This window comes from Ostrinia nubilalis, chromosome 26 (genome assembly GCF_963855985.1).
Source record: "Ostrinia nubilalis chromosome 26, ilOstNubi1.1, whole genome shotgun sequence".
Lineage (NCBI taxonomy): Eukaryota > Metazoa > Arthropoda > Insecta > Lepidoptera > Crambidae > Ostrinia > Ostrinia nubilalis.
Window position 1 is genome coordinate 6,700,828 of NC_087113.1, and position 27,529 is coordinate 6,728,356.

General features: G+C 39.5%; 1 protein-coding gene and 2 long non-coding RNA genes across 3 annotated transcripts; 1 reads left to right on the forward strand and 2 right to left on the reverse strand.

Annotated features, from left to right (window-relative positions):
* Positions 1-1,092: 1,092 nt before the first annotated feature.
* On the reverse strand, positions 1,093-2,303 carry LOC135084534 (uncharacterized). Its single transcript, XR_010259879.1, has 5 exons — positions 2,271-2,303; positions 2,154-2,186; positions 1,717-1,827; positions 1,230-1,304; positions 1,093-1,132 (listed from the first exon to the last, which is right to left on the reverse strand). It is a non-coding gene; the product is annotated as an uncharacterized LOC135084534 (long non-coding RNA).
* Positions 2,304-2,562: 259 nt separating this feature from the next.
* Positions 2,563-4,641, reverse strand: LOC135084460 (uncharacterized). Its single transcript, XR_010259846.1, has 3 exons — positions 4,525-4,641; positions 4,252-4,338; positions 2,563-2,703 (listed from the first exon to the last, which is right to left on the reverse strand). It is a non-coding gene; the product is annotated as an uncharacterized LOC135084460 (long non-coding RNA).
* A 2,252-nt stretch (positions 4,642-6,893) lies between these two features.
* On the forward strand, positions 6,894-27,049 carry LOC135084617 (uncharacterized). Its single transcript, XM_063979389.1, has 10 exons — positions 6,894-7,217; positions 9,119-9,266; positions 11,440-12,542; positions 13,482-13,650; positions 14,403-14,575; positions 15,559-15,782; positions 18,602-18,766; positions 19,232-19,358; positions 20,857-20,940; positions 22,891-27,049. Exons 1-10 carry the CDS (start codon positions 7,143-7,145, stop codon positions 23,479-23,481), a joined length of 2,859 nt encoding a protein of 952 aa, XP_063835459.1. The 5' UTR covers positions 6,894-7,142; the 3' UTR covers positions 23,482-27,049.
* Positions 27,050-27,529: the final 480 nt, after the last annotated feature.

The following is a 27,529-nucleotide window of genomic DNA, read 5'->3' on the forward strand; positions in this document are numbered from 1 at the left end:
GGCATACGGCTAGGCAACGTAGTCATGCAGGAGGATACAAGGAAGAGGGGCAGCCACAGTAGGTAACACAGAGTCGTTCAGGTGAGTGCCAGGAAGAGGTGCAGCAACCGCAGTTAAGGAACGGCAGGGACGAACAAGGATAGGCGCATCAAGCTCGTAAGCCTTGATAGGGTTACACTGGTTGAGGTGGCCCTTTTCAAGACTTGGAAGCCTGTGGGTAACAAGCCATTGGACATGGAGAGGGTCATTAATTATACGTATATTTTCTACTTTGCCGAACTTTAGCGCGAGAACGGTTTGTCCAAAACATATGAATTTGGTCTTATTCAATGCAGGATTAAGTGCCCTTCAACCGTCATGAAGACCACTTTTTGATAGGGTAAGTCTTTTACGCGGTATAACCGGAAAACCGAAAAAATGCCCCTTTCGGGGGCCCCCACCACTTAAGCACAACTCCGTCGAAGTCGAAAACTTAGGAGAGTCTTAATGGGCAACCAATGAAGCCATTAAATCAATAAAATCTTTTGTAGGAATTATTTCCGATTTAAAAGCTAATTCTACTGGACTAATTCTTGTGGTGGAGTTTTGGGCTGACGCTGTCAAAAAAACACCTTAAGCCCTAGACCTCTAGTAGACACTATCTAATCCTTATTTGCCTATGGTAAATTAGAGATCATGCCCCTGTAGCGGAGATTCAAATGATCTTCTTGTCGTGTCGACAACAAACCTACACAGCGTCAGCCCAAAACTCCGCCACAAGAATGGCCTTGTCAGTAGCCTTTATCAAATCTTTCTGCGTGCATTTGTTTGGGCACGCAGGGCAGGAAACCCATGTCGAGGTGATTGTTGAAAACCTAAATAGGTTATAGAATAAAAGAACGAAATATTTATTCAACTTCATTTATTAGTATTGATCACGTAGAGTAACCGCGGCGAGAATTGTCGTAGAACTGACACTAGCTGGTAGAGCTTGGAACCCGGCATTATTTTCGCTCGTACGGATCCCTAAAAATATTAATTCATAATAATATTTGAAACTTCTATTACTTGGAACAAATTAGGAAAACATCAAATCTGATCTCTAGTATCTCACCAGCTTCGGAACAGAAGATCTGTATTTCTTATCCTGGTTCTGTAACATAGAAATAATAATTATGTATTCGAAGCAAGTAGGTACAATTACATCCTTTGATGATGACTTGATAGAAGCATTTAATAAAATTACATACCGAATGCTTATTTTGGTATGTTCTCAACACATTTTTGGGATCAACTTCTTCAACCCACACTGAATTCCAATAATCCTGAAAAAATTAGGTAGATCAATAAACATCTATTAAACGCGTCCACGCGCACTGTGAGACTTCAAAGTAATGTTTGTTTATGAATACGGGCGTAAGTTCTGCTGCTGCCGCGTAAGTAATAGGCATTTCTTCCATAATTATGACCCCCTACTGCTACTTTTAAGTTTCATTTCTTTTTATAGTAGCTTAATAAGCTTTGGCCCGCGAGAAGCACGCTTGCACGTTTCAAAAACCGGGATTAAGACTATCATAATAATATGTCCTTTCCCGGGACACTAACACCTCTAATACCAAATTTCATCAAAATCAGTTCAGCGGTTTAGGCGTGAAAGTGTAACAGACAGATAGAGTTACTTTAGTATTTATAATATTAGTAAGTGTACTTAATAATGGTAGTAATTAAGATACATACACCGCTCCTCAGCATGTCCTCTTTCTTGACTGACTCAGTGTCATACGGTGGGTTTAACGCAGCCTCTAAAGCTGACTGCATCGCCACTTGGATCACTTTTTCGGGAGATGACTGGAAAACAACATTAATAATTTGAATTTAACGTTTAAAATATCGCAACAGACATAATAAAGTGGAGTCATAAAAAGGTCATTAATAATTCGTTGATCAGATGATATCAATTTATTTATCTGCTGTCTTATATAGGTATTTTAATTTGGAGGTGTCTACTCAATAGGCACTTGCCAGGTGAAAATCTTACGACTCATACTAATACTTATCTAATCGAATTGAACCTACCTAAGTTTGTTTATTACCGATTGTACTTAGCGTAGGTAAGTAAGTAGACCTACCATGCACAAAATAGCAAGTTATGATAATTATTAGGAGGTACTTACTTTGACTGGAATTATTTCCTGGTTACTTTTTTCCTGAAAATGATTAACAAACATTTAATTTATTTTTAGAGCGTCCAAACGAAAAACGTGACTACTTATCTATTAATAGGTACTGACCCGAGATTCTCCGCTAGTTTTCGATGGCTTTTTCTGTAAAAAAAAAACACCATTACGCAAGGGATAAAATACACAAAGGAAATTCAGTTTTGTTTGTTACTTAAAATCGTAAGGTAAGTTATAATGCAGATTAATATTAAGAAGAGATCGAGTTAACTGCGCACCTGGCAGCCGTGACGTCACATCGACCCTCGTAGGACAGGGCGAACGAGAAGTGCGAGGGAGAGTCGCATTCCAGGGTGGTGCGCAGTTAGCTCGATCAGTTTTTAATGTAAACAAGGGTGTTACTCACTTCCGTATAAGGATATACGGGGACAAATCTTCTGCTCAAGTCGGTGTAATATTCAGGATATCTGTAGTGCGGGTTGGAGGCAAACACGTCAGCAGGGTCTCCTGCATTCTTCTCTGGTCCATATTGTACGTCGTGTTTCTCCTAAAATGGTCACGTAAAAAGTCTCTGAGCCTTTTTAACCGACTTCAACAAAAGGAGGAGGTTCTCAATTCGGTTGGTATTTTTATTTAAGTCTATCGATATCTCGCTGGAGCGAAGTCGAAGCTAACTTCGAACTCCTCTATGTTCTTCTGATTATGTTCGTTGCGGGTGAAATTAGGTACAGTTTAACTTTACCCCGAGACAAACTTGACGTTCACTGGTTGGGTTTTTATTGGCGGTCAAGCTGTAGATTCTGGCTACTCAGGAGTTGTAGTGGTGGGAATAGTATAGTATATAAAGTATAGTAGCTAGTACTTAGTCCCATTAAAAAGTATATCGATATGATTCAGCAGAATCTGCATTACATGCTTTGATGTGTAGTAAGTAAGTAGTAGGGGTTTGTTTCAATCAAAGGACGACGTACACAGCTGGACAAAGGCCTCCCCCAAGGATGCCCACTTCGACCGGACCTGCGCTGCCCGCATTCAGGTGCTTCCCCTGAGGTGAGTTTAAGTAGGGGTAGAATAAAGAATGTGGGATATGATGTTGATCCACAATAAGGAAGCTAGATGTTAGTGCTTCCTTCCGAACGGGTGTTATGCTCGGGGACCAAGGTCCTATTTACACCATCTTGGTTTGTCTATACAGGGTGGAAGCGATAAGTGATCTCACTCGATTATTTCTAAACTATACAAGATATCCAAAAACTGGTTACTGATCCTGAAAGTGCTTCACGAGCTCTATCCAACGGTACCAATAATAGGTTACAAAATAAACTGAATCTGTCTGAAAATTCAATGTTTCCAGCCTCCATACATTTAGTAAAACCACACTAAATTAAAAACTATACAAGATATCTAAAAACAGGTTATTGATCCTGAAAATGCTTCACGAGCTCTATCCAACAGTACCAATAATAAGTAATAAAATAAACTGGATCTATCCGAAAATTCAATGTTTCCAGCTTCCATACCTACATTTAGTACTGCCACAGTCATGACACTCATGTCTTGATAATATTATAGCAAGTAAAGCCTTAAATGAATGTGTTCCATGAATAATTTTAAATAACAGTGCAATTTACGAGTTAATTTTAAGTGTTTATTTTTTAAAATAAAAAAAATTAACACTCTAATATTGTGTGGCTGGAATACTGGCATACATTTAGTATGGAGGCTGAAAACATTGAATTTTCGGATAGATCAAGTTAATTCTGTAACCCATTATTGATATCGTTTGAAAGAGCTCGTGAAGCACTTTCAGGATCAGTAATCAGTTTTTCGATATCTTGTATAGTTTAGAAATAATCGAGTGAGATCACTTATCGTTTCCACCCTGTATATACTTGTCAGGATAGAAAACTCCGTCACCGCGATGCAGGTTTGTATGAGCGGCGGAGTGTGCCATAGTGTAGTAGTAACAGCGCCATCTGTTGGTCACTAGTTTGTAGTGGCGTCGCCACAAGAATAATAGACGACACCGATAATAGTCCTTTTGCAAAATGACTAGCTAGTTTGTAGGTAAGACATAAGAATAAAATGTTCTTACGGGTTTCACGTTCCGTAATTTCTGGAGCTTGTATTTGAATTCATCGGAATCACTACCTTCCCCGCTAGAAAAATAGGACATGCAGGGCTGAAAAAACGTTCTGTAAACTTATTAAATGACATCATGAAAATTAATATCTTTTACTAATAACAACCCCATTTTACTTGAGACTCGCTTGTATTTTAAGGTCATCACAAAAAGCCAACCTCTAAGTATTTAAAAAGATAAGAGTCGTGTAGAAAATGGTGTTTGTATCGAGGTATTCGTACTTACCCTTGGTAAAATCATAAGAAAACTCATAATAGATATTATAGTACACGTTAACTCCATCTTTCTAGACTGCTGCTGGATTAAGAAATAAACCGAGTGTGACCAAAAGTTAATTGGTGTGGTTTTTTATTAGTTTTGATTGATAAATCACATTAAGTTCGGTTGACGTTCGTAGAGAGTATTTTCCAATATAACGATTCAAAATGTTATATTGGAAAAAGAAACAGTACAAAATAATGCACTTATGGAAATATTAAGATATACCTTTTCATTATTATTGTGGAAATATTATAAATTAATCGCTTGTTTTCTTTCAATCAAAGTTAATTTTATTGTAACGCCTGAAAATTCTTTAAGAGCAATGTTGCTTACTCATGAGCGTTCTACAAAATGTTAGTTAAATAAATATTAAATTTATTATTTTCAAAGACTACTAAACCGCTGTATTAAAACATAGCTTGTAGAGCTAATAGAGATTGGGGCAGAAAGATTCATGAGTGGCGATCACGGGCCGGAAGTTGTGTGGGAAGGCATCCCACTATTCCCACTAAGTAGGTGGACCGACGATCGGTGAAGGTTGCGGGTAGAACCTGGATGTGAGCAGTGTAGGACTTTGGGTGGCCCTATGTCCAGCCGTAGACATCACTTCTTGGCTGAATATAAAAATTACTAATCCAAATGTGATTAGATTTCTTTCGGCCGAATACTGAAACACTACTCAAATCTTTCACTCAGCTGACGGGCTCCTAAATTTAAGTATCCTTCAATTTTAAATGGTATTCTCAAACACCACTCAACGGATTTGAAGCCGTGATCAGCTAAGCAGCTCTCAAATGTTTACCTAATGGCAACATTTACCAAAAAAAGTATGTTTTCATTTACACAAATGATGACTTTACGTTTTTTATCCATTACACGCAGCATCGTTTGGTTATGTACTGTCTTTTATGGAAATATACTCAATCAACTTAACATAGAACAGTTTATTTTTAGTTTCTATTATACATAATTCTCGTTTTATTATATAAAATAATTAATGCTTGCATTTTTATTTAATTAAAAAAAAATTTAAAGGTGAAACTTTTTATTGTTGAAATCTATTAAGTGGCGATCGTGGACCGAAACGTAACCACAATTGACATTTATCATTGTTGACAGAGCATCAAATTGACAAATCAACAACTCTTGGAAATGCTGCGATGTCCCCATATTATTATTCCTCAGAAGTAGGCACGTTTATGTAAAGCGATTTCATAGCAGCTATTTTGGTTGTTACTTTGCAGCTTTGTGCTCTATACGATGCACAGTTGGCTGTTCGATGTGGAAGATATCACCTAGTACACACGTTCATAATTTCCCGTTGCGTAGAACCGTAGGGTTATACCTATATAATAAGTATTTGGTCCACTGGTTGTATGGCGTTTGGTGAGGGGTTTCAAAGAGCTTCCAAATTATGAATCCAGAAACAACACCGTTTCTTTTGAGACGCGGAACCTCGCTCGGAATTGCATGTCATAATAATATTTTTCAATAGCGTTCAGCCTTATTGCGTTCCTGCGATTAGATCTAGGTATTTCCTCGAGGCTCGAAAGAAATGATAACGATGACACAGACATTATTTACCATTATTTAGGTCGATTTAGGTATAAGAATAGGATTTAAGATACCGCGCAAGCACTCTCAAATTTAACGGCTGCTCAAGACGATTTGACAGTTGTTTGAGTAATGCTTAGCGTTGAATGGCGTTTCAGTATTCGAAAATTCATTTAAGTGGCGTTTGAGTGCAACTTAATTTGAGAGGTGCTTAAAAATTGAGAACTGCTCAGATATTGTTTTGAGTATGCGAAATGTAAGTTTAGGAGCTGCTTAACTATTTGAGAAGCCGTCAAATATTTAAATGGCGTTTCAGTATTCGGCCGTTTGTCCGTTACAATTTTAAAAATAAAAGAAAATGTTGCTAGCTAAAAAAAAAACAAATTTTAGTAGATTTACGTACGGTCACGCAGCGAGAGGACGTACCTTCCTAGTATTTTCATTTTTACATGAGATAATTACGTCTATGCTTCGTTTCAACTAGCTGCCAAAACGACACCGCGATACGGATATTCGTTCGTCGTCCGGGCGCGTTGAAGACAAAAATTTTTAGCGCAAAAGGGGCCCAGGTTGACTCGACCGGGTTGTATATTCCTCACACACCACACTGGACGACTTAATATTTGCATACAGGAACTGCACCCATACAACACTTTAATTTCATTTAAATTCAAATTCTAATGTCGAATTTTTACAAGTTATCTTGCACAGCAGCTTGCACTTGCACTAGAAAATAGTAGTTTTTAAAGTTTTAATCTGGCAACTGGATTTAGCGTTGATCTTGTCTTGATTGACTTGATTTGACGTTTGAGTCAGCTGAAAAGGCAGAAAAGTGTTAATTACTTTTATTAATCTCAAACAAAATTGCAGTTTTATTTGTTGTGGAAGGGTGCGTTAATAACTGAGTATCAGTTACGCGAGCACTTTAATGTAGAATCACGTTTAACGTCGTAAATACCGTACGCGAAGAGAATTCCATTGTTTGGATGTTTAGTTTTTTTTGGTGTTAGATTTGTAGAATTTGAGCGATGTTTGGTAGGCCGAGGTGTAGGGAATGGACACCTCTTGCAACGCAGCAACTTCGTTTGAGGAGCCTTATTCAGGTAACTTAGTAATGTTGAAAAATTCCGAGGAGTTTTGGTTTACTAACATACGCCTACATCCTCCAGAAATGTGTGGGTTGGATGTCATAATAAAAATGACGTGATGCTTCCCGAACTCGTTCGGATTGTCCCATGGAATGTGCACGATTGGTTGACATAGAATTGAACCACCTGATGATAACAAAATAAATGCGTTTAGTCACTATTTATAAAAATAGAAATTTGCTATAAAATTCCTGGATTAGGGTCCAGTGTGGAAAGATTTACTTGACCAATTCCCATGGAATTTTAAGTTTAGCCAATGCTGTTAATTGGCTAAACTTAAAATTCCATGGGAATTGGTCAAGTTCACATTTTTTGCCTAATCTACAGATAGCAAGTTGTCAGCTATCATCATTCTATGTGTATTATACAGTTACATTCTTACTGTGTAGATCACAAACATGTGTGGTGTAGTTAACACTTTGGTGGACAGTAGGTACAAGTTAAGAATTACTTCCCAAATGACACTACTTATTCACATACATTGCCTATGGGCGTAGTGTCAATGTAAAACGAGTAAAAACTATGGTGTCTAAAGGCATTCTGTTGTATCATTCTTTACTACCTGAATGCCTGTGGATGTTACTGTTAATGTGTTAATACTTATTTAAAATATAAGTTTATACTGATAGGTTACACAGACCTGTTAACTAAATATTAAAGATTATTTATTCTCCGATACCAGATAATACATAATGTAACAGTTACATTATTAACTACAACATATTTTTCTGTTTTCTATTTCAGTATAAAAAAAATTGGTACTTATTTATTTAATTGGTACTATTTATTTTTCAAGTTTATTATTATTGTCTCATAATTTTATTATCAAAAAAACAATTCTTTGATTTTACGAAGTGAAAGTACTAAAATAAAATTGAGCAGCTATTTTGTAGATGTCAAAGAGTTAGTAACAATTCCTAAGTAATCAGCTTCAATCTTTATTGCAGTCAAGATAAGTGTGAGTTCACCGAAAACTGAAATTAATATCACACCTCATTTCTAAAAAGAGTAGAGAATAGTACAAACCTAATTCATTTCGGCAGTCTTCGTCTATCAACATTCTCATGTAGATTTCTACTTGACTGAAGGTCCTATGTCCCCTAGATGGGGCAAAGGACGTCCACAACAGTCCTCTATCTCGTTCGCTCCAAGTCTTGCCGATTTTCTTCGCCTCGTCTGCTATCTAGATCTCTAGAAACATCCCGATTCCTGACACCTTTGTGCATCCTATGCCTGAAAAATTAACACGTCACTATGGACAAGTGATAAGCAATCACACTGGTCCCACAGACAGTATGTTACTGATTGTTATCATCTACTTCCCACAGCTAAAATGATGCAAGCATTTAAAGTAAACATGGTTTGTAAGTACTGCGTACAGTCCCTATTTCTCATTACTGTAATAAAAATAACACTTATCAGTGGTGTAGTGTCCCTTTTTATTATTTTAATATTTGACGATTTATAAGCACTATTTTTAATAGTCCATGCAATTATAGGAATTTTAACTGGACTTAGACGGAACCTGTAAAAAACTTTTTGGGTGTTGAGCACTGCCTATATCATTGATACTGTAATGGCAATGTCTTTCAGACATTGTCTACTTTATTATAATAGTCATAGTCTCACAAAAACTATGTAATCTTCTTTTATAATGCAGATTCTCTCTGAGTAAATGAATAACAATGAACTAAAAAACTACAACTGTTTGACCTTAAATAAAATGTGTCTGGTTTTGGTACACTTACACATGCATCTCCAAACAAATATTAATCACTTAATAAATTCCACCTTGACATGACCTTACTTTTTCACGGTTGGTTGAACGCATGATAAACCGAATTTGTAATTTTCAGATTGTCGGTTACAACATTCGTCCACCAGAGGGATGCACTGCCCAATGCAGCTTCTATCTCACCTTGCATCACACAACCATGTCAGCACCGTTCTATACGAGTGAGAGGATATCGTCTCCACACCCTAAGTGGAAGGAAATAGACTCAGGTATGATTTATTGTTTATTAAGGAGTTATTTTTTTTTATTTAAAACTGGGTACAATCAAATATCATGCAAAAGTAAGTAATTAATGTAAAATCAATTCACACTGATTTACCCTACTCGACATAAGCACAGCATGCATATAAAAAGAATCAGTTTAACCACCTTAAATTAAAAATATTTATGTTATTATTTGAGTTAATGATAAAGTACATAATACATACACAATATTTAACTGTAAAAGAACTCACTCAAACATTTAGATATTTTTTTGTTAGCCAACAATACTACATAACATTCATAGAATGTATATTTATCAATGTTTAATGTGTCTACTCTTTAAATTCTAGTTAGTGATAAATTTAAGTTAATGAGCAATGTACTTAATGACAAATACGAGTATTAGTATCTACCGGATATTGATATTTGTTATAATAGGCAAGCACGTTTTTTAATTGCATAAGTCATTCAAATGAAAATCTCTGCCCTGCAAACCATATCCATTGCAACTAACGTCAACTGATGTCTTAAGTTTCTATTGTTATGCAAAATCTAAGAAAGACCTAGTGTAGGCAGGCCTTCCACTAGGTAGACCGACGATCTGGTGAAGATCGCGGGAAGTGCCTGGATGCGGGCAGCACAGAACTGGTCGTTGTGGAAATCCTTGGGGGTGGCCTTTGTCCAGCAGTGGAAGTCATTTGGCAAAGAAAAATCATCAATTAAACTTGATAAAAAGACTTATCAATGAGAGACTAAAATAAGGGTAAAGTCCGTCAATTCCCTGCATTGTGGTCCGTTATCCTAAAAACACTGAACTTCTGTCTCACGATGATTCATATTGTTTAGTAGATAAACCAGTTATCTTTTAAATGTGTGTCAGTAACGTAAAATATCAACATCTGGAATAGGGTTACAGTACAACAGACAGCAAATAATACTATATTTTTGCTCTAAATTGGCATTTATTACAACGGAATAAGAGCCCATGTGTATCTTGATATGCCATTCGAACTATGGTCTGTTTACTGTACTATTTCATATGCGTGTTATTGTTCTTATCTATTGAGTGATGCATTAGTTCCAGTCAAAACTCAGATTTGATTTGTCTAAATTATACGACATTATGTCTTATTTCCTTGTCTTTAGGTCCACAAACAATTTTGAATTTTCTAGGCCAACGCATATTTTTTACATTATTATTATTGTTGAAATTCTGTGTTACATTTTTATGCAGAACAAAGCAGGTTTTTGACTGCAATCACACCTGATGTTAAGTGAGATGCAGTCTAGTATACATACCTGCCCTGTAAATGTCTACTGGATGCAGACCGCTACAAACGGGGCAATGTGAAAATCATTGGGGGAGGTCTATGTTCAGCAATGGACGTCCTGTGGCCGAAATGATGATGTATACTCACACACCTTATTGCTTTATTGAATAATCGTTACTTGGAATAGATTTTGTTAAGGCGAAGAAAAAATAAAAGCAAAAGAAGATACTAAAGAATCTATTTTTATTCGCTGCATTCCTAAAGTACAAATGTTTATCATCTAAAGTGGCCAACACATTTTATCATTCACGATAAAAAACACTTTTCGGTTTTTGTAAACAAGCAGTTGTTATTCGTAATTAAATAATATTATGATTATGTTCTCTCACTATCAGATGGGTTTTCGTTCTCGTGAAGTCTAAAACCAATCTTTCTTTATTGAGATATTTTGTTAACTGACTTATTTTTTACGTTTCAATATCACAGTAATTTGGTATATTAGTTATATTACAGTAAAGTATTATTACATCTGTTCAATAATTTGAAAGAATAACAATGCATCATCATTTTAATGTTTATTATTATGACATACATGTATAAGTATGATTAATTAAGATTGTATCACAAAATGGTTCCTTGTTTATAATTCAACATTAACTAATGTTCTTGTCAATAATAAATATCACTAAACTGACTCAATCCATTATTTTTTTGTCAACACTTAAATCATTTTAATTAACATCGTTTTAATTTTATTTCTTTACAAAGGTGACTGAATTTCTCCCGCCACTTCTTCTCAGCACCAGCCCATATGTTGTCCCGAAGTGGTGGTAGGGCAAGCTATATTTGGGACGTGTATAAGTGCCCTGGAAAGGGCCTATGTACTGAAAAACTATTTTTTTTACAGAACTAACCCACCGCATGTCATCAACGAACGTCGTCATCAGGATATGGTGTCACACCATGCCCCCTAGCGACCAGACCGAGCCTACCCAAGACACCGTAATACAAACATGGGGGGTCTACTTCACGGGTCTAAGGTATATAGGAGCAAATCTAGCTCTAAACTTTACCTCAGACTGCTTCAAAAGCAACACACTAGTGTTCCAAATGCACGGAGGATATTTCTGCTCGTACAAAAGTCTCAAACTCGATATAATACCTCCGGAAAATGAATTGGAACATGGCTCGTTGTCATCAGATTCTTCAGGCAAAACGAATCTGTCCCGCGTGACGCTAGAATCCAAGTTCATACAAAACCATAAATATCTGAAGGAATCAAGGTCGGTGTCGCCGAGCAAATTCTCCAAACGGTACGAAAAGGAGTATTCTAAAAGCAACAGCCCAGTTGAAAGAACTTTCAAGCAGAATTTTCCGGCGATAAGAAACTCTGCCAGTATGAACATAGGTTCAAGCCAGCGGGTTGATAGATGCAGAGATGGTAATGAGGCAAAAAAAGTCGATCCGAACTACATTTACGAGCATTCTCCAGAAAATTTAGATGTCAAGGAAATGACTAATGGTTTTTCTAAAAACGCGTCAGCAGAAGAATTAGCGGGCAGTAACATCGACTTGAGTGAGACCGCTGAGAATTACGATTTAAGGAACGAAATGGATGGGGCACCCAAATACAGATATTTGGCTTTAAATTTCCTAAAATCTGAGATACGGCCGAGTTACAACGCAACAAAGCTGCAAAAGTTGCATTTGCTACAGTATTCTATAAAGAAAAGGCAAGAGGCGGTTCAGGAAATTAAGGAAAGAATATACCAGAAGTCTGCGGTGACCAATGACAGTTGGTCTCAGCCCGATGAGTCGGAGATTAGATTAAGATACAAGAGCAGGTCTCAAAAGAACCTCTTTTCGCCTGATGATGAAGGCTTGGACAAACAGAAGTCGTCGTCTCAGAGTGACTTGACGGTCAAAAATGGTAGGATTAAGGAGGAGAAACCTCCAGTCTCTAATGGACCAAGATTAGCGTTAAAATTGAATGATCTCCTGTCTTTTAAGGTGTGTATCTTCATAAAAAATCAACAGTAGAGTTCTGCTATAGGCAGCGGCACGGGAGGGGTGACATACGACTTGAAAAATTTATCTGAAGCACAAGTGGGTCTAGTCAAAATGCCATCGCAAACCAATAGGAAGTTTTCGCTAATGTCAGTCGCCGCGTCACCAGTAATTCGATTCGATCGGAAAATGGCAGCCAAAATGCACATTGAACCACCAACGACGCGGCGATATAAAAGTTCATTCAAAATCGAATAAAAGTTAAAAAATGTCTATGACTTTGCGATTGTTTTTACTTTTTTTTTTTAAATTAGTTTCTTCCTTCTTTCTGCTCTTTGTTCTGCTTATGCTTCGCTGTCAAACTAGCTGTCAAAACGACATCGCGATACGGATTTGTCAAAACAGCCTTAGGGTGGGTTGCACCATCTTAGTTTAACTTTGACAAACGTCTAAAATCTGTCAAAACCCATACAAAAAACACCGGTTAACGTCATAGTTACGGTCAAAGTTAGGTGGTGCAACTCACCCTATTGGTTTTCGATCGAATCGAAGCTTATCACCGGGGTTTTAGTAATCGCAATGAAAATGGCGGGTGTTGCGATTCGATTCGATTTTGATTGAGTCTTAAATCCATGTTGGCTAAGCCTTTGTATGGGAAATTTCAATCCAGTCTTTCGATTATCGATAGGTAGGGCTTTGCGATTCGATTTTTTGCCGTTTGGCTAAGCCTTTTTTGTTATCGACCTCTTATGCGATTTGTTTGCGACTGGTTTGCGATTTTAAAGTGCGTTTTGACTAGACCCACTGAAGTCTCGCTGACTTTTGGTCCCAATAACGCCCCCCGTGCCGCTCCCTTACTTATTGATAAGAATATACTTTCTATCTCAATATTTTTGAATATACTTTCTTAAAGCTACTATTATTATATTCTTTCTCTTTCAGTCAAAACCCTCGCCTTTCCAAAGGTCAGAGCATATAAGACTAACAAAACAATTAGAAATATTAAGGTTTAAGCGAATAATACTCTCGGATGAAAGGGACAGCAAGCTGGCCAACATTAGAAGACTGAAAGAGATACGTGCTAAGCTGTTTGAGGAGAACCAAGACATAGGTGAGTGTTTTGTTAACCGCACAAAACCATAATTAAATAGTATCTAAGTAATTTATGTCAAAGACGCCTGTCAAGATGTTTGTCAAGAATTTTGTACAGATGTTTTTGGAAGTTTTCTTTCATCGTCATAAGACGTCCACTGCGGAAAATAGGCTCCTTTAATGATTTCCAGATTAGTTGGTGGCGGCCTGCATCCAGCGCCTTCCTGCTACCTTTATGATGATGCTATATCTATACTAATATTATAAAGCTGAAGAGTTTGTTTGATTGTTTGTTTGTTTACTTGAACGCGCTAATCTCGGGAACTACTATTTCTTTCATATGCGTGTCTCGATTATTTTTTGAACAATTTTTGCAAAGACCAAAATGGAGGACAGTTTCAATATTCAATCTTTTATTGCCTTAAAATGTATAGTCTATAGATCGTTTCATCTACGAAGACGCGCCCCACCATTCTTCCGAATATTTGAGTGTTATCGGTACACGCTAAATGATCCATGAGTGCACACGCACACAACAATTATGACTCTCGGATTGCTCGGATCAAACTCCCCGCACCCCGCGCTTCCCTCGACCAAAAATTGGTGGGGCGCGTCCGAGTGGATGAAACGATCTACCTAAGCTATGTGCTGTTGACAATTGACTGTACAATAAATTCCTACCACAGCCTTTATTTATCCACAAACATCTTTACAAATCCGTGACCGGCCTATAAAAATACCAAAATTCAACACTATAACTGTCCATTCCAGGGTCAGAACTGATGGAAGACTACCACACATTATCCCGTCGGACTGAAACAGTGAAAGACAAGAAGCAATCCTGTGCCGCGCTAAGGGAATTAGCGGCGCGGTCGCACGCTGCGTTGGCCAGTTTACGCTGCGAACTGCTGACACAGTTACATCAGATATTCTATATCGAGCAGGTTAGTGTTGGTGGTAGTCTATCGATATCGATAAACTGTGAAAGAGTAGAAGCAATTGTGTGCAAAGCTAAGGGTTCTGGCGGCGCGGTCGCACGCTGCGTTGGCCAGTTTGCGTTGCGAACTGCTGACACAGTTACATCAGATATTCTATATCGAGCAGGTTAGTGTTGGTGGTAGTCTATCGATATCGATAAACTGTGAAAGAGTAGAAGCAATTGTGTGCAAAGATAAAGGTTCTGGCGGCGCGGTCGCACGCTGCGTTGGCCAGTTTGCGTTGCGAACTGCTGACACAGTTACATCAGATATTCTATATCGAGCAGGTTAGTGTTGCTGGCAGTCTATTCCAGGGTTTCTAGAGGGAACCCCCATTCCCCTCGAAGCCTGAGGGACAATAACTCGCGGCTCCGTTTCATTGGGCTACGGAAGACAACGCCTAGTGGGAAGGCCCCGCCCTTCTGGTGGGGAGAATCCCATATAGAAAGAGAAAGAAAGAAATAGACTTTATTGAACACAGTAAGCACAAATTATGAACAATAACAACACAAAACGAACAGGTATAGAAAATAGTGGGCCGCTGTGTCAGTAGGCTCCCGCTCAGCATTTATCCTGACATGCTCGTGAGGGCATGTCAAGAAACTGGTTTTCCGCGAGAGCCCAAACTGGTCTTCCGCGAGAGCCCATATAATGCGCAAAGCATTTTCCGACATAAAAAGGTGACTGTCTACTATCCCTGCACAATAAAAACAATGATTGCTATCGTTTTTATGCTCAACCGTTGGCACCACTAGGTATCTTTATCACTTGTCAGTGACAAAATCTTACTCTACAGTGGCGCCAAATGGTGAGCGCTATAAGTATCATTGTTAACAATTACTTACTATGACACTAGATGGCGCAGTAAAAATAAGCAGAATTTTTTTCTGTTATTGTGAATATAAGTCACACTATGCCCTAATTTTCAATGTGTCCAATCTATTTTCCAGAAAGACCAAACAACCTGGACCATAATAGGCGTCCCGCTGCCCATCTGTGGGGACGAAAGCCCACGCGCCCACAGCGCCGTCAGCGACTCAGTAGCGGCCGGGTTCGCGGCACAAGCAGTCTGTCTAGCGGCCGCCGCGCTGAACCAGCCGCTACGGTACAAGGTCACGCTTCTGGGCTCGGCTAGCAAGATACTGGACGTCACGCCTGACCTGCCCGACCCCAAGTGAGTGTCCCACGCCCAGCTGTGGGCCCACGAGCCGTCTGTCTAGCGGCCGCCGCGCTGAACCAACCGCTACGGTACAAGGTCACGCTTCTGGGCTCGGCTAGCAAGATACTGGACGTCACGCCTGACCTGCCCGACCCCAAGTGAGTGTCCCACGCCCAGCTGTGGGCCCACGAGCCGTCTGTCTAGCGGCCGCCGCGCTCCACCAGCCGCTACGGTACAAGGTCACGCTTCTGGGCTCGGCTAGCAAGATACTGGACGTCACGCCTGACCTGCCCGACCCCAAGTGAGTGTCCCACGCCCAGCTGTGGGCCCACGAGCCGTCTGTCTAGCGGCCGCCGCGCTGAACCAGCCGCTACGGTACAAGGTCACGCTTCTGGGCTCGGCTAGCAAGATACTGGACGTCACGCCTGACCTGCCCGACCCCAAGTGAGTGTCCCACGCCCAGCTGTGGGCCCACGAGCCGTCTGTCTAGCGGCCGCCGCGCTGAACCAGCCGCTACGGTACAAGGTCACGCTTCAGGGCTCGGCCAGCAAGATACTGGACGTCACGCCTGACCTGCCCGACCCCAAGTGAGTGTCCCACGCCCAGCTGTGGGCCCACGAGCCGTCTGTCTAGCGGCCGCCGCGCTGAACCAGCCGCTACGGTACAAGGTCACGCTTCTGGGCTCGGCTAGCAAGATACTGGACGTCACGCCTGACCTGCCCGACCCCAAGTGAGTGTCCCACGCCCAGCTGTGGGCCCACGAGCCGTCTGTCTAGCGGCCGCCGCGCTGAACCAGCCGCTACGGTACAAGGTCACGCTTCAGGGCTCGGCCAGCAAGATACTGGACGTCACGCCTGACCTGCCCGACCCCAAGTGAGTGTCCCACGCCCAGCTGTGGGCCCACGAGCCGTCTGTCTAGCGGCCGCCGCGCTGAACCAGCCGCTACGGTACAAGGTCACGCTTCAGGGCTCGGCCAGCAAGATACTGGACGTCACGCCTGACCTGCCCGACCCCAAGTGAGTGTCCCACGCCCAGCTGTGGGCCCACGAGCCGTCTGTCTAGCGGCCGCCGCGCTGAACCAGCCGCTACGGTACAAGGTCACGCTTCTGGGCTCGGCTAGCAAGATACTGGACGTCACGCCTGACCTGCCCGACCCCAAGTGAGTGTCCCACGCCCAGCTGTGGGCCCACGAGCCGTCTGTCTAGCGGCCGCCGCGCTGAACCAGCCGCTACGGTACAAGGTCACGCTTCTGGGCTCGGCTAGCAAGATACTGGACGTCACGCCAGACCTGCCCGACCCCAAGTGAGTGTCCCACGCCCAGCTGTGGGCCCACGAGCCGTCTGTCTAGCGGCCGCCGCGCTGAACCAGCCGCTACGGTACAAGGTCACGCTTCTGGGCTCGGCTAGCAAGATACTGGACGTCACGCCTGACCTGCCCGACCCCAAGTGAGTGTCCCACGCCCAGCTGTGGGCCCACGAGCCGTCTGTCTAGCGGCCGCCGCGCTGAACCAACCGCTACGGTACAAGGTCACGCTTCTGGGCTCGGCCAGCAAGATACTGGACGTCACGCCTGACCTGCCCGACCCCAAGTGAGTGTCCCACGCCCAGCTGTGGGCCCACGAGCCGTCTGTCTAGCGGCCGCCGCGCTGAACCAGCCGCTACGGTACAAGGTCACGCTTCTGGGCTCGGCTAGCAAGATACTGGACGTCACGCCTGACCTGCCCGACCCCAAGTGAGTGTCCCACGCCCAGCTGTGGGCCCACGAGCCGTCTGTCTAGCGGCAGAAAAGAAGTATTTTAGAAGCCTCGATATAATTTTTGAAGACCTATCCATAGATACCCATGGATAGGTCTTCAAATCACACGCATGTGTTTGACGAAAAAAAAATTTTTGAGTTTCAGTTCTAAGTATGGGGAGCCCCCAATATTTATTATTATTTTTTTATTTTTGCATCAAAATCTTAATGCGGTTCGCAGAATACATCTACTTACCAAGTTTCAACAGTATAGCTCTTATAGTTTCGGAAAAAAATGGCTGTGACATACGGACGGACAGACGGACGGACGGACGGACAGACAGACAGACAGACATGACGAATCTATAAGGGTTCCGTTTTTTGCCATTTGGCTACGGAACCCTAAAAAGAGCGTTGCTGTTGACCAAATACACTCGACGTCAAATAAATCGCACCTCCCGCGAAAAGCATTTTCAAACGTATGCATCCCCACTTCCCACCAATATTGGTACCATTTAAAAGCCTAGTTCTAACCTTCATTTCATTAAAGGAAAGGTTTTTACCCCAAAAATGTGTCTTTAGAAGGATCCAGAGTCACTTCTTCAAAAAATAGGTAGTTACGCTATAGCCATTTTTTATGACTATAAAACTGTTAAGTTGGGATTAATCGCTATCCATCTGTTAAAGAGGACACGTCAGATCATTATTTGGTTTTATAACCATAAAAATTGGTCTAATTGATCCCATAGGTGGGCCCAAAGTGAGGTATTTTTTCAAGTCACATTTATGGTATATGTTAATCATTTATTAAGAAATTAAATGTGTTTTTCTTTAAGGATATTTATTGGGCTTTCAAATAACACCAATATTGTTGGGGCACCATGATTGTGTCAGAAGAAAATCGATAAAGTTCGCGTCGCGGAAGGTGCGGTTTATTTGATGTTGAGTATATATTTTATTGTTTATTTACGCAAATTGATTATATAATAAATTTTCTGTTGTAGCAGCAGGTGCTATAGGCATAATATTCATGGATCTAGTTATTCTAAGTGGTTTATTTACTGTATTTTTAGCACATTTGACCATTACCTGTTTTTCAGTATACCCCTATTCGCCCGGGGCGGGGACTCGACTCTGTTCCTCTACGCGATGTTTCTACTCAACAAATGCATCGCTCAACTTCTATGGGGCCGCGGAATGCACGTCTCAGATCTAAGACCGACTCTGGCCAATCTACAGAAACTTCTCACTACGCCGAGTAACTTGTAAGTTAAAAAAAAGGTTCTACGCAAAGCTTTTCACAGATGGCGCCAGCGGCGGTCCAGATATATCAAACTATTGAAATAATGTTGGATTAACTTGCAGATGCTATTTATTTGTGATTATTTAGTCAATCATCAGCCACCATGTGTTCAAACAGTACGCTGTATGTAGGGTACTCAGTGTCTGACAAGATCTCTCATAAAATCGCTTAAATAGGCCAAACCAAGCAATGAAATGCAGTAGATAGATTGAATGATTTAATTACTCTCAAAGGTAACATACGAGTAGCATAAATAAAGACAAATTACTTTAAATCACACAAAATACCTACATGTCATTTTAAAAGTAAGCTTTATAAAATCCACAACTTCCATTGATTGTAAGATATTATGTTCAGTGAAAGCACTCCTAATAAAACATTATTCTATTCTATACTTTGAATAACCTACTTTTCTTTGTTTCCACAGCGCCGACACTTCGAAACTATTCGGCACGTATCGCTGGCTGGCCGACAATCAGTGTCCACGGACCCAATCGCTAAGGAGTCTTGTGGCTACCGATAGAGGGAAGTTCCGGCAGTTCAACAGGTTTAAGGTAAAGACACAGGTCAAACTAGTGTTTTTTAAGGAATTTGATCGACTACATCGTAGGATCTATCCACAAGATGGACAGATGGAAATTGTTAGGGGAGGCTTATGTTCAATAATGGGCGTCCTGTGACTACCTGAAATAAAAAAAATAATAATAATAGCCTACTTATGTTATAAATGTGAAAGTTTGGATGTCTGGATGTTTGTTACTCTTTCACGCAAAAACTACTGAACGGATTTTGATGAAACTTTACAGTATTATTGTTTATAAACCAGGATGACATATAGGCTATAATTTATGACGATCTGTGACAAACGAAATTTCACTCGGGTGAAGCCGCGGGCAAAAGCTAGATATACATACATACTATCGGCCACAGTGTTAACTATCCATTTCCGTTTTTGCTCTCGCTCTCATCAAATGGTGATTATTTGCGATAGAACGAGACGACATGACCGGCAATGGGCAGTCAACACTTGCCGATAGTAAGGACAAAACTTGCTCTGTGGGCTGAGTGTGAGTTTCGCGCTCACTAGTGAACGCGTTTAAAAAATTTATGAAAATTTTAGTTTTTGAACGTTTCCCGCTAGGGGCGCTGTACAATCCGTCATACATTAAATGTCATTCAGCCCTCTGCTTATGGTTACGGTGGCGCTGTGTTACTGTGTGGTTATGGTATGTGTTCGTCTTCCAGCTTTTTGTCTCGTACATAATAATAATAGCATCATAAATGACAATTATAAATCTCGTGTATCACATATCTGTACGCTATATTTTCCTACATTTAATTTTGTTTTCTTTAAGGTGGTATGATTTATACCAATTTTGTTTATTCAATTTATACTGAACATTGAGCGCACTTTCAAATTAGACGTTTTGAACAGACATCCTGCTTGCAAGATCGCACATTAACTGTTGTTAATTGACATTTTAATCACAACACAGTTATTTATTTTCCATGGGTGTGAGGCAGTCCCATTCGTATTTCGTCACGATTTCAAATATGACCATTTATTTTCATTCGCAAAATGGTCTCACTCAAATAAAAGTAGTTTAACATTTTCAAACTACAAGTTTGAACTATTGTTTTGAAAATGGCAAGCTTTAGCCTAGGCGCAGACCACCGAATTTTAGTTAGCCGATAGTTGGGCCCGATTCTAATTTGTATGAAGTATCAGCCGATACCGAATCGGTGTAATACTGATTAACAGCCAACTATCAACCAACTAAAAGTCGGTGGTCTGTGCGTAGGCTTAATTTTTATCTGAATGTGAAAATTTTGCGAATGGGACGGTCTGCGTCAAACTATTTTTCCGTGTGTGGTACTGCAAACGAACGACTAGTCTGGCTTAAATCGTCTAATTTGAGTTATGAGCTTACATCTCTAATACGCACCATAGTATACCAGTTGCTATTGATCGGAAGACAACACCCCAAACCAACAACACAGTAACCCAGCCCCGTTCCCAGAGCCTGGTGGTCTTACTGTGTGTCCTGACAGGACGCGGTCGACGGGCAAGCGCCTCAAGTGGCTCTGAAGAGGCACCGGCACTCGCGGAGCGTCGGCAGCTACCATGATGATCAGGTACGTGGCGTGGCGTGGCGTGGCGTGACTTGGCGTGGCTTAATGCTTTGTATGATCTAACATGATAAAATCGTTAACACGTGATACAATGTATAAAAGCAGTGGCATTTATTGCCATTATCTGGGCCTGCTTCACCAAAGTCCTTGATAGCCTATCAGGAACTTATCTGTCAGATAAACACAAACTTTTTGCCTAAAGTTAGCTGGGAGAGATGCTATATGACATTAAGTTCGCCTTTTGTGCTGTTTTTGTGTGTGCAAAAAAGTTTTAAATAAACAAATATCTTTTGTTTCCAGTTCTGTGATAAAAGATATCTGGTCAAAAAAAAAAAAACACCTATCATTTTGAAAATTGAAAATTGACATGGTATTTTTCTATGATTTTCTCTACAGTTCTTTGTTTTTTTTTCTACTCAATTTCACCAATTTTAATTTGCAAACTATTCTACTATGCGTCTTAATAATAATTAAAAACATAAGAAAACTAACAATATTGTTAAGTGTGTTTGACATACTAAATTATATTTGATGTATTAATATTTTAACACCAAAACGGCTTTTCTAATCGATATCTTCATTCCACAAGCGTCTGGTTCTGGTTTGTTACACAACCCATCTTTGCATGATTATTTGTTGTGTCATTTTTCATACAAAAACATCCCTTTTTGTCCCCAAATTCCTTCTCAATTACATTAATTCCTTGTCCTTCTACAACCCAATCGGTCTAACTGCGTACCTCGCTGGAATGCGACTCTCCCTCGCACTCATATCAGACCTGTTCATCTCCGCGAGTTTACATCGAAAACAAAACACGCCCGATGGCCCCATACAGAATACTATTCGAGAAGGCCTCACATACGAGCGAACATTACTCACGCACGTGTATTCTTGTGGATGATGGAAGAAAATAAAGAAAATGGTGTACTAAACACTGTGCAGTATTTAACTACCTAAATAATAATAAAAACACAGAATGTACTTTTTAAGTTGCATGAAGACACTGAGAGGTAAATAAGTTGTTAATATTATTCATGATAATTCATGCTTAATCATGTATTTCCTCCGCCATTTTCTGCAGTTTGGCACCTCACGTCACACATAATTTTATCGAAGTCAGCCCTATGGCTTCGGCGCAGTACCGATCACTGACGTTTGTCAACAAAATGGTGCTTGACTTTTGAGACAAGTAAATTATACCATATTGTTAACGACATTGAGCATAATTTCTTTTAAATACCTTCGCGAAGTAAACCTTCTGTACGTAGTACTTATTATTATTCTGTGCTCATACGCACAAGTCGGAGTTGTGTCCGTGCTAGATGTGACGTCACGGATGCCACGTGCGCAGTTTACACGACCGGGTTGTATGTTTCCTAGCCCATGCCCATTCCTATTTGCCTGCCAGCTAAAAGTTACTAACATAAAAAAAACCTTGAACGTAAAAACACAGTGGCGTTCAAATTATCATTTGTTTTTTAATCAACTTTTTTTTCCGCAATATTTTTATTATTTCTTTTTTTTGTTTGGCTGCTCAGTGGTTTTTTGGTTGGTGTAAGTTATTTTCTTATATTTTGGGCTTCTTTTTACTAACTGCTTTAACTACCATGTTTTTTTTAACGGTTTTATTTAGCTTGTTATACGTGACTGCCTATTTATATGCCATTGCCTGTATATATTTTCAGGGAAAAGGTCTAACGCTTACTAATACAAAAACCTAATCGGATGCCTTTAATCGCTTTTTTAATTATCACTTTTATTCTTTTGTAAGAAAAAAAAAACGCTAAAATCAAAAGAAAAAAAATACTATATCAAAGTAAAATAAGCTATAAAGAAAAAAAAAAGTCAGTTGATTGAAGTATTTCAGAGCCATCCTTATTGATGTTCTCATGTCAAATTGTGCGTTAGACTTTACATTTTTCAACCCATAACTAATCCCAACTTTTTTAACAGGAGTCGCCAAATCTGGATGCGTCGACCACATCGATCATGGGCAGTGAGCCCAACATTTACAACATGAAGCTAACCCAAGCCAACAGCGCTGATATGCCACCTTCCCTCCTCAAAACTCACAACTCCGACTCCGAAATACCAACACACATAGAAGAAAAACCCTCGGAAACCTCCGAAGAAAACAAATTCATATTCACATTGGGAGAAGACACAAAATTAATCAACCTACAATCAGAAAAGCTGGTCAGAATATCAAGCAACAATGGCGACGAAGTTTGTGAGACGTGCCACGATGAAAGTGTCAAAAGGATATGCTCAGAAATTGAAAACTTTTGCAGTACAAGTGGTATAAGAGATATTCACGAGGGCTTCGATGTGGCGAAACATATGGAGACCATAAACGACAATATGGTCAAATACGTTGAAGGAAAAAGTGAAACAGAAACTGTAGCGTGCGATACGTGCGAGAACCAAGACGTGTGTGACGTTGTGTGTGCCAAAAACGTGACAGATGTCATTGTCATACCGAGCGCGGAAGCCATCTTGGATACGGGTCAATTGACAGTTGAACAAGATGGCGACGAGAAATAATATTCGGGAAGAAATAGTGTTATATCAGAAATTGGATCGAAGACAATATCAATTACACTTTTAATTATAAAAAATGAAATTTCTGATATAAAACTATGCTGAGTAAAGACTTCTAAAATTCTAATATTGCAATTTGTATAAAACAATGTTGATACAACGATTTTATGATTTGTAATTATTACATAATAATGATTACATAATAATCCTTAATTATTGTTGACGGTTAGGGTGTAAAATCTTGTATCTTGAATAATCAATATTAAATTAATTAATTTTCCCTATTCCGATTCGAATAAGTCCTCAAAAATACTGCTATCGTCATGTTTAATTGAATTTTTTCTTACTTATTCACATAAGTCATGAATAAAAGTTCAAATCGATAATATAAATAACGTCCATCAAGAAAAAATACATGCCCCGTTAGTACAAAAGAGGCAACATTTCACTGTTTTTACTTGATTTTCAACCATAAACTAAGGACCAGTGTTGGCACTAATCAATTAATTTTTTAATCAATTAATTAATTTGATTAATTTTAATCATGATTAAATTAATCCTGATTAAAATAATCATGATTAAAAAAGTAATCATAATCATGATTAATTTGTTAATCATTAATCAATAATCATTAATTTGATTAACTTGATTAACTTCTTAAATGTTCTATCGAAAACAATGTTAAAACATTGAATTCTAATATTAGACGTTTGGTTTTAGGCTACAATTCTATGACAGGTCATACCTAGATAAATATAAGGTAACCTAGACTGCCCCCCGCCCCCTTCCCTCGCTGAAACTTCCGGTGCAGTCTTCCGACCTCCCGTAGGAGGATATCAGTCCACTTCCCCTACCGTTCCAGCACTTACTTGCAACCCCACACTCCCACCACCTGCCCCCACCCCTAGCCTCCCCTGAAACTTCTGGTACGAACTCTCCTGCACCTCCCCAACACGCAAAACCTCCTAGCTTAGCAACCCCACCCTTCTATTGAATTGCCCACGCGTGGGCCTCCCCCGAAACTTCTGTTACGAACTCTCCTGCACCTCCCCAACACGCAAAACCTCCTAGTTTAGCAACCCCACCCTTCTATTGAATTGCCCACGCGTGGGCTTCTCCCCGAAACTTCTGGTACGAAGTCTCCTGCACCTCCCCAACACGCAAAACTTCCTAGCTTAGCAACCCCACCCTTCTATTGAATTGCCCACGCGTGGCCCTCCCCCCGAAACTTCTGGTACGAACTCTCCTGCACCTCCCCAACACGCAAAACCTCCTAGCTTAGCAACCCCACCCTTCTATTGAATTGCCCACGCGTGGGCCTCCCCCCGAAACTTCTGTTACGAACTCTCCTGCACCTCCCCAACACGCAAAACCTCCTAGCTTAGCAACCCCACCCTTCTATTGAATTGCCCACGCGTGGGCCTCCCCCCGAAACTTCTGTTACGAACTCTCCTGCACCTCCCCAACACACAAAACGTCCTAGTTTAGCAACCCCACCTTTCCGTTGAATTGCCCACGCTTGCGCCTACCTTGGGAGGGGGGGGGGGGGGACTTCTCCCCTATCGTCAGCCAGTCCGCTTAACTTCTATCCTGACCCAATTTTGCTGGAGGATACCGGAAGAATAGAAGGAATTGTGAGAAACAAAACTAGTGCGATAAGTGTTTTGGTAGTGAAAATTGACGCAGTTTTTTGGGGAAAACGACAGTACAACTCCAGATCCCCCCTTTGCTAGATATTTTATAAGTCGCGGGTACCTTTTCATACACTCCCAACCCTTTTCTTATGAAAATAGTAGATAGTTAATCAAATAATCAAATTAACGATTAATGATTATGATTAATTAATCTTAATCAAAATTTTTGATTAATGATTAACTAATCATAATCAAAAAAATTTGATTATGATTTTAATCATTAATTTTTAATCATTAATCAGATTAACTTTTTGCCAACACTGCTAAGGACATAAAGGACTCAAGCTAACTGGCGATTCTACAAAGAACTGTCAGTGTCAACTTAACGTTTTAAAACAGCTAGCCCTGCACGTATTTATCTTGATGGGTTAAGACATTTTTTCGCAGTTACACGCATTGTAAATACTGTGATTTTTCATATTATTATTCTTATTATGTAGAGACATCGTATTATTAAGTTTCGCCACTTCGTTTGGGTCAATTTCAATCATATTTTAAACAATTATTTGAAAATTCATTATTATTATTGACAACATAGCAAACGCTAATTTATTATTATAGTCTGGTCGCCGAGACGTAGAATTTTGTCCAACGACCCCAAGCTACCCATCCTTATCGCTCGCGCGTAATTATATTGCTGTCGCGACTGTGCGACGGGCGCCCGCAGTGAGTGTGCGAGCGCAACAGCGTCATAATTACGCGCGAGCGATAAGGATGGGTAGCTTGGGGTCATTGGACAAAATTCTACGTGCTCGGAGACCGGGCTTTAGATAAAACATCAATAATACGCATCTATGATGAATATTATTATAGTGAATTCAAATGTCACTCTTCTTTAAATGCCAATACCGTACTAGCATTATTATCAGATTTTGTGTTTGTTTCATATAAGAAAGAGATGGCCATACTTTCAATATCCCTTTTAATGCAAGTATGACACTGCTTTTCTCTTGATTTTTGTATGGTCAGAAAAATATTGTAATGCTTTATAGTTCCTTAATTATTATTAAAATTATTTCGACTAAGTAGGTTTGTTGGTGACATACGCCATATAAATCACTGTATTTCAATATCACAGCTTATTTTTCAAAGTTATTTATACCAAATTTGCACATTTTTTCGTTTATACGGCTCTGTCCTAATTATTGCCACCATAATTAGAATTTTGAGCATTATTCGCTTATCATAAGGTCAAAATCGAATGAAAATATTCAATCATCATAATTTCCGTGGCGTATGTTCTTTTCATTAGTTTATTTTTTAGGTTAATTTTAAATACAAATTTTGTGTGCATGATCTGTGATTTGTTAATAATTATAATTTATCCTTGTAATTGTATCGAACCTAATTAAAATTATTATTAATAAGAGGAACAGGTTTTTCTTTCAATGATTAATTAATTATCTTATGGCACTGATTTCAAATTTTATCTATTGAAATTAAAGCGTTTCATAATCACATATTTTTCAATATTCGTCTTCAAATATTATTTCAAAACACCATAAATTAATTTTATCTTACCCTTAAAATACTATTGCCAGAATCATTCGATTTAACATAAAATAATCGTAAAAATGAGTTATCTATAACATGCGCGGTTCAGACACAATTTTACTGTTTTATTTGTATGAAAAATACAGGACAGTGCGTACGCTCTATCTACATACCGATTACGCATATACCTTAAAATAAAAAGAGAGAGATAGAGAAAACATTTACACCCTAAATAATTGAACAATAATAATAATATAAGTGACGTTCGATTCTGCAAGCCGTGCCTATATTGTGTTATAGAATAGAAAATAATGAACAGTAATTAATATTGTAATCACATGTTGTTATAATTGCAGTAAATATATTTATTTTGAACCCTTGAAGTTTTTGTATTACTTATCTAACGCAATCTTGTTTTAAATATTTCTAAAATATTTTATAAAGTACACTTAACGAATCGTAATCCAAAATTAACGTTTCAAATTCTTCATTTACAGCGAATATTCATCTTTTACAGCGAAAGAAAAAACCCAGAACATTCTTAGTCTTAAACCGTGCAATTAGCTGAGCCACCTAACATTAACCGAAATAAACAATAGGCAAGTATTGTATGTCAATCAACGTTATTTCTAGCTGCTGCCTGTCCCAAATCCTATCACATTGCAACGTGGCATTCTAGCGGTATATTTATAGCTTTTAGTTATAACAAGTAAACAAGATTGGCAATGAGAAAATTTAAAATATATTTGTAATTTTTTTTCTCCATTCAGTAGGCCGTTGACACAATCGAGGAAGCTGAAAGTCGGCCCGGGTGTGTGTAACCTCTCAGTCAAAATATAAAGCCGCCAGCCAATATACCTTGA

Bases quoted from the DNA above. Each gene is read 5' to 3' on its own strand.
- LOC135084617 (XM_063979389.1), top strand. From the start codon at position 7,143: ATGTTTGGTAGGCCGAGGTGTAGGGAATGGACACCTCTTGCAACGCAG. The intron at 12,543-13,481 runs GTGTGTATCTTC...TTTCTCTTTCAG, and splicing joins ATGATCTCCTGTCTTTTAAG to TCAAAACCCTCGCCTTTCCA. The intron at 13,651-14,402 runs GTGAGTGTTTTG...TGTCCATTCCAG, and splicing joins TGAGGAGAACCAAGACATAG to GGTCAGAACTGATGGAAGAC.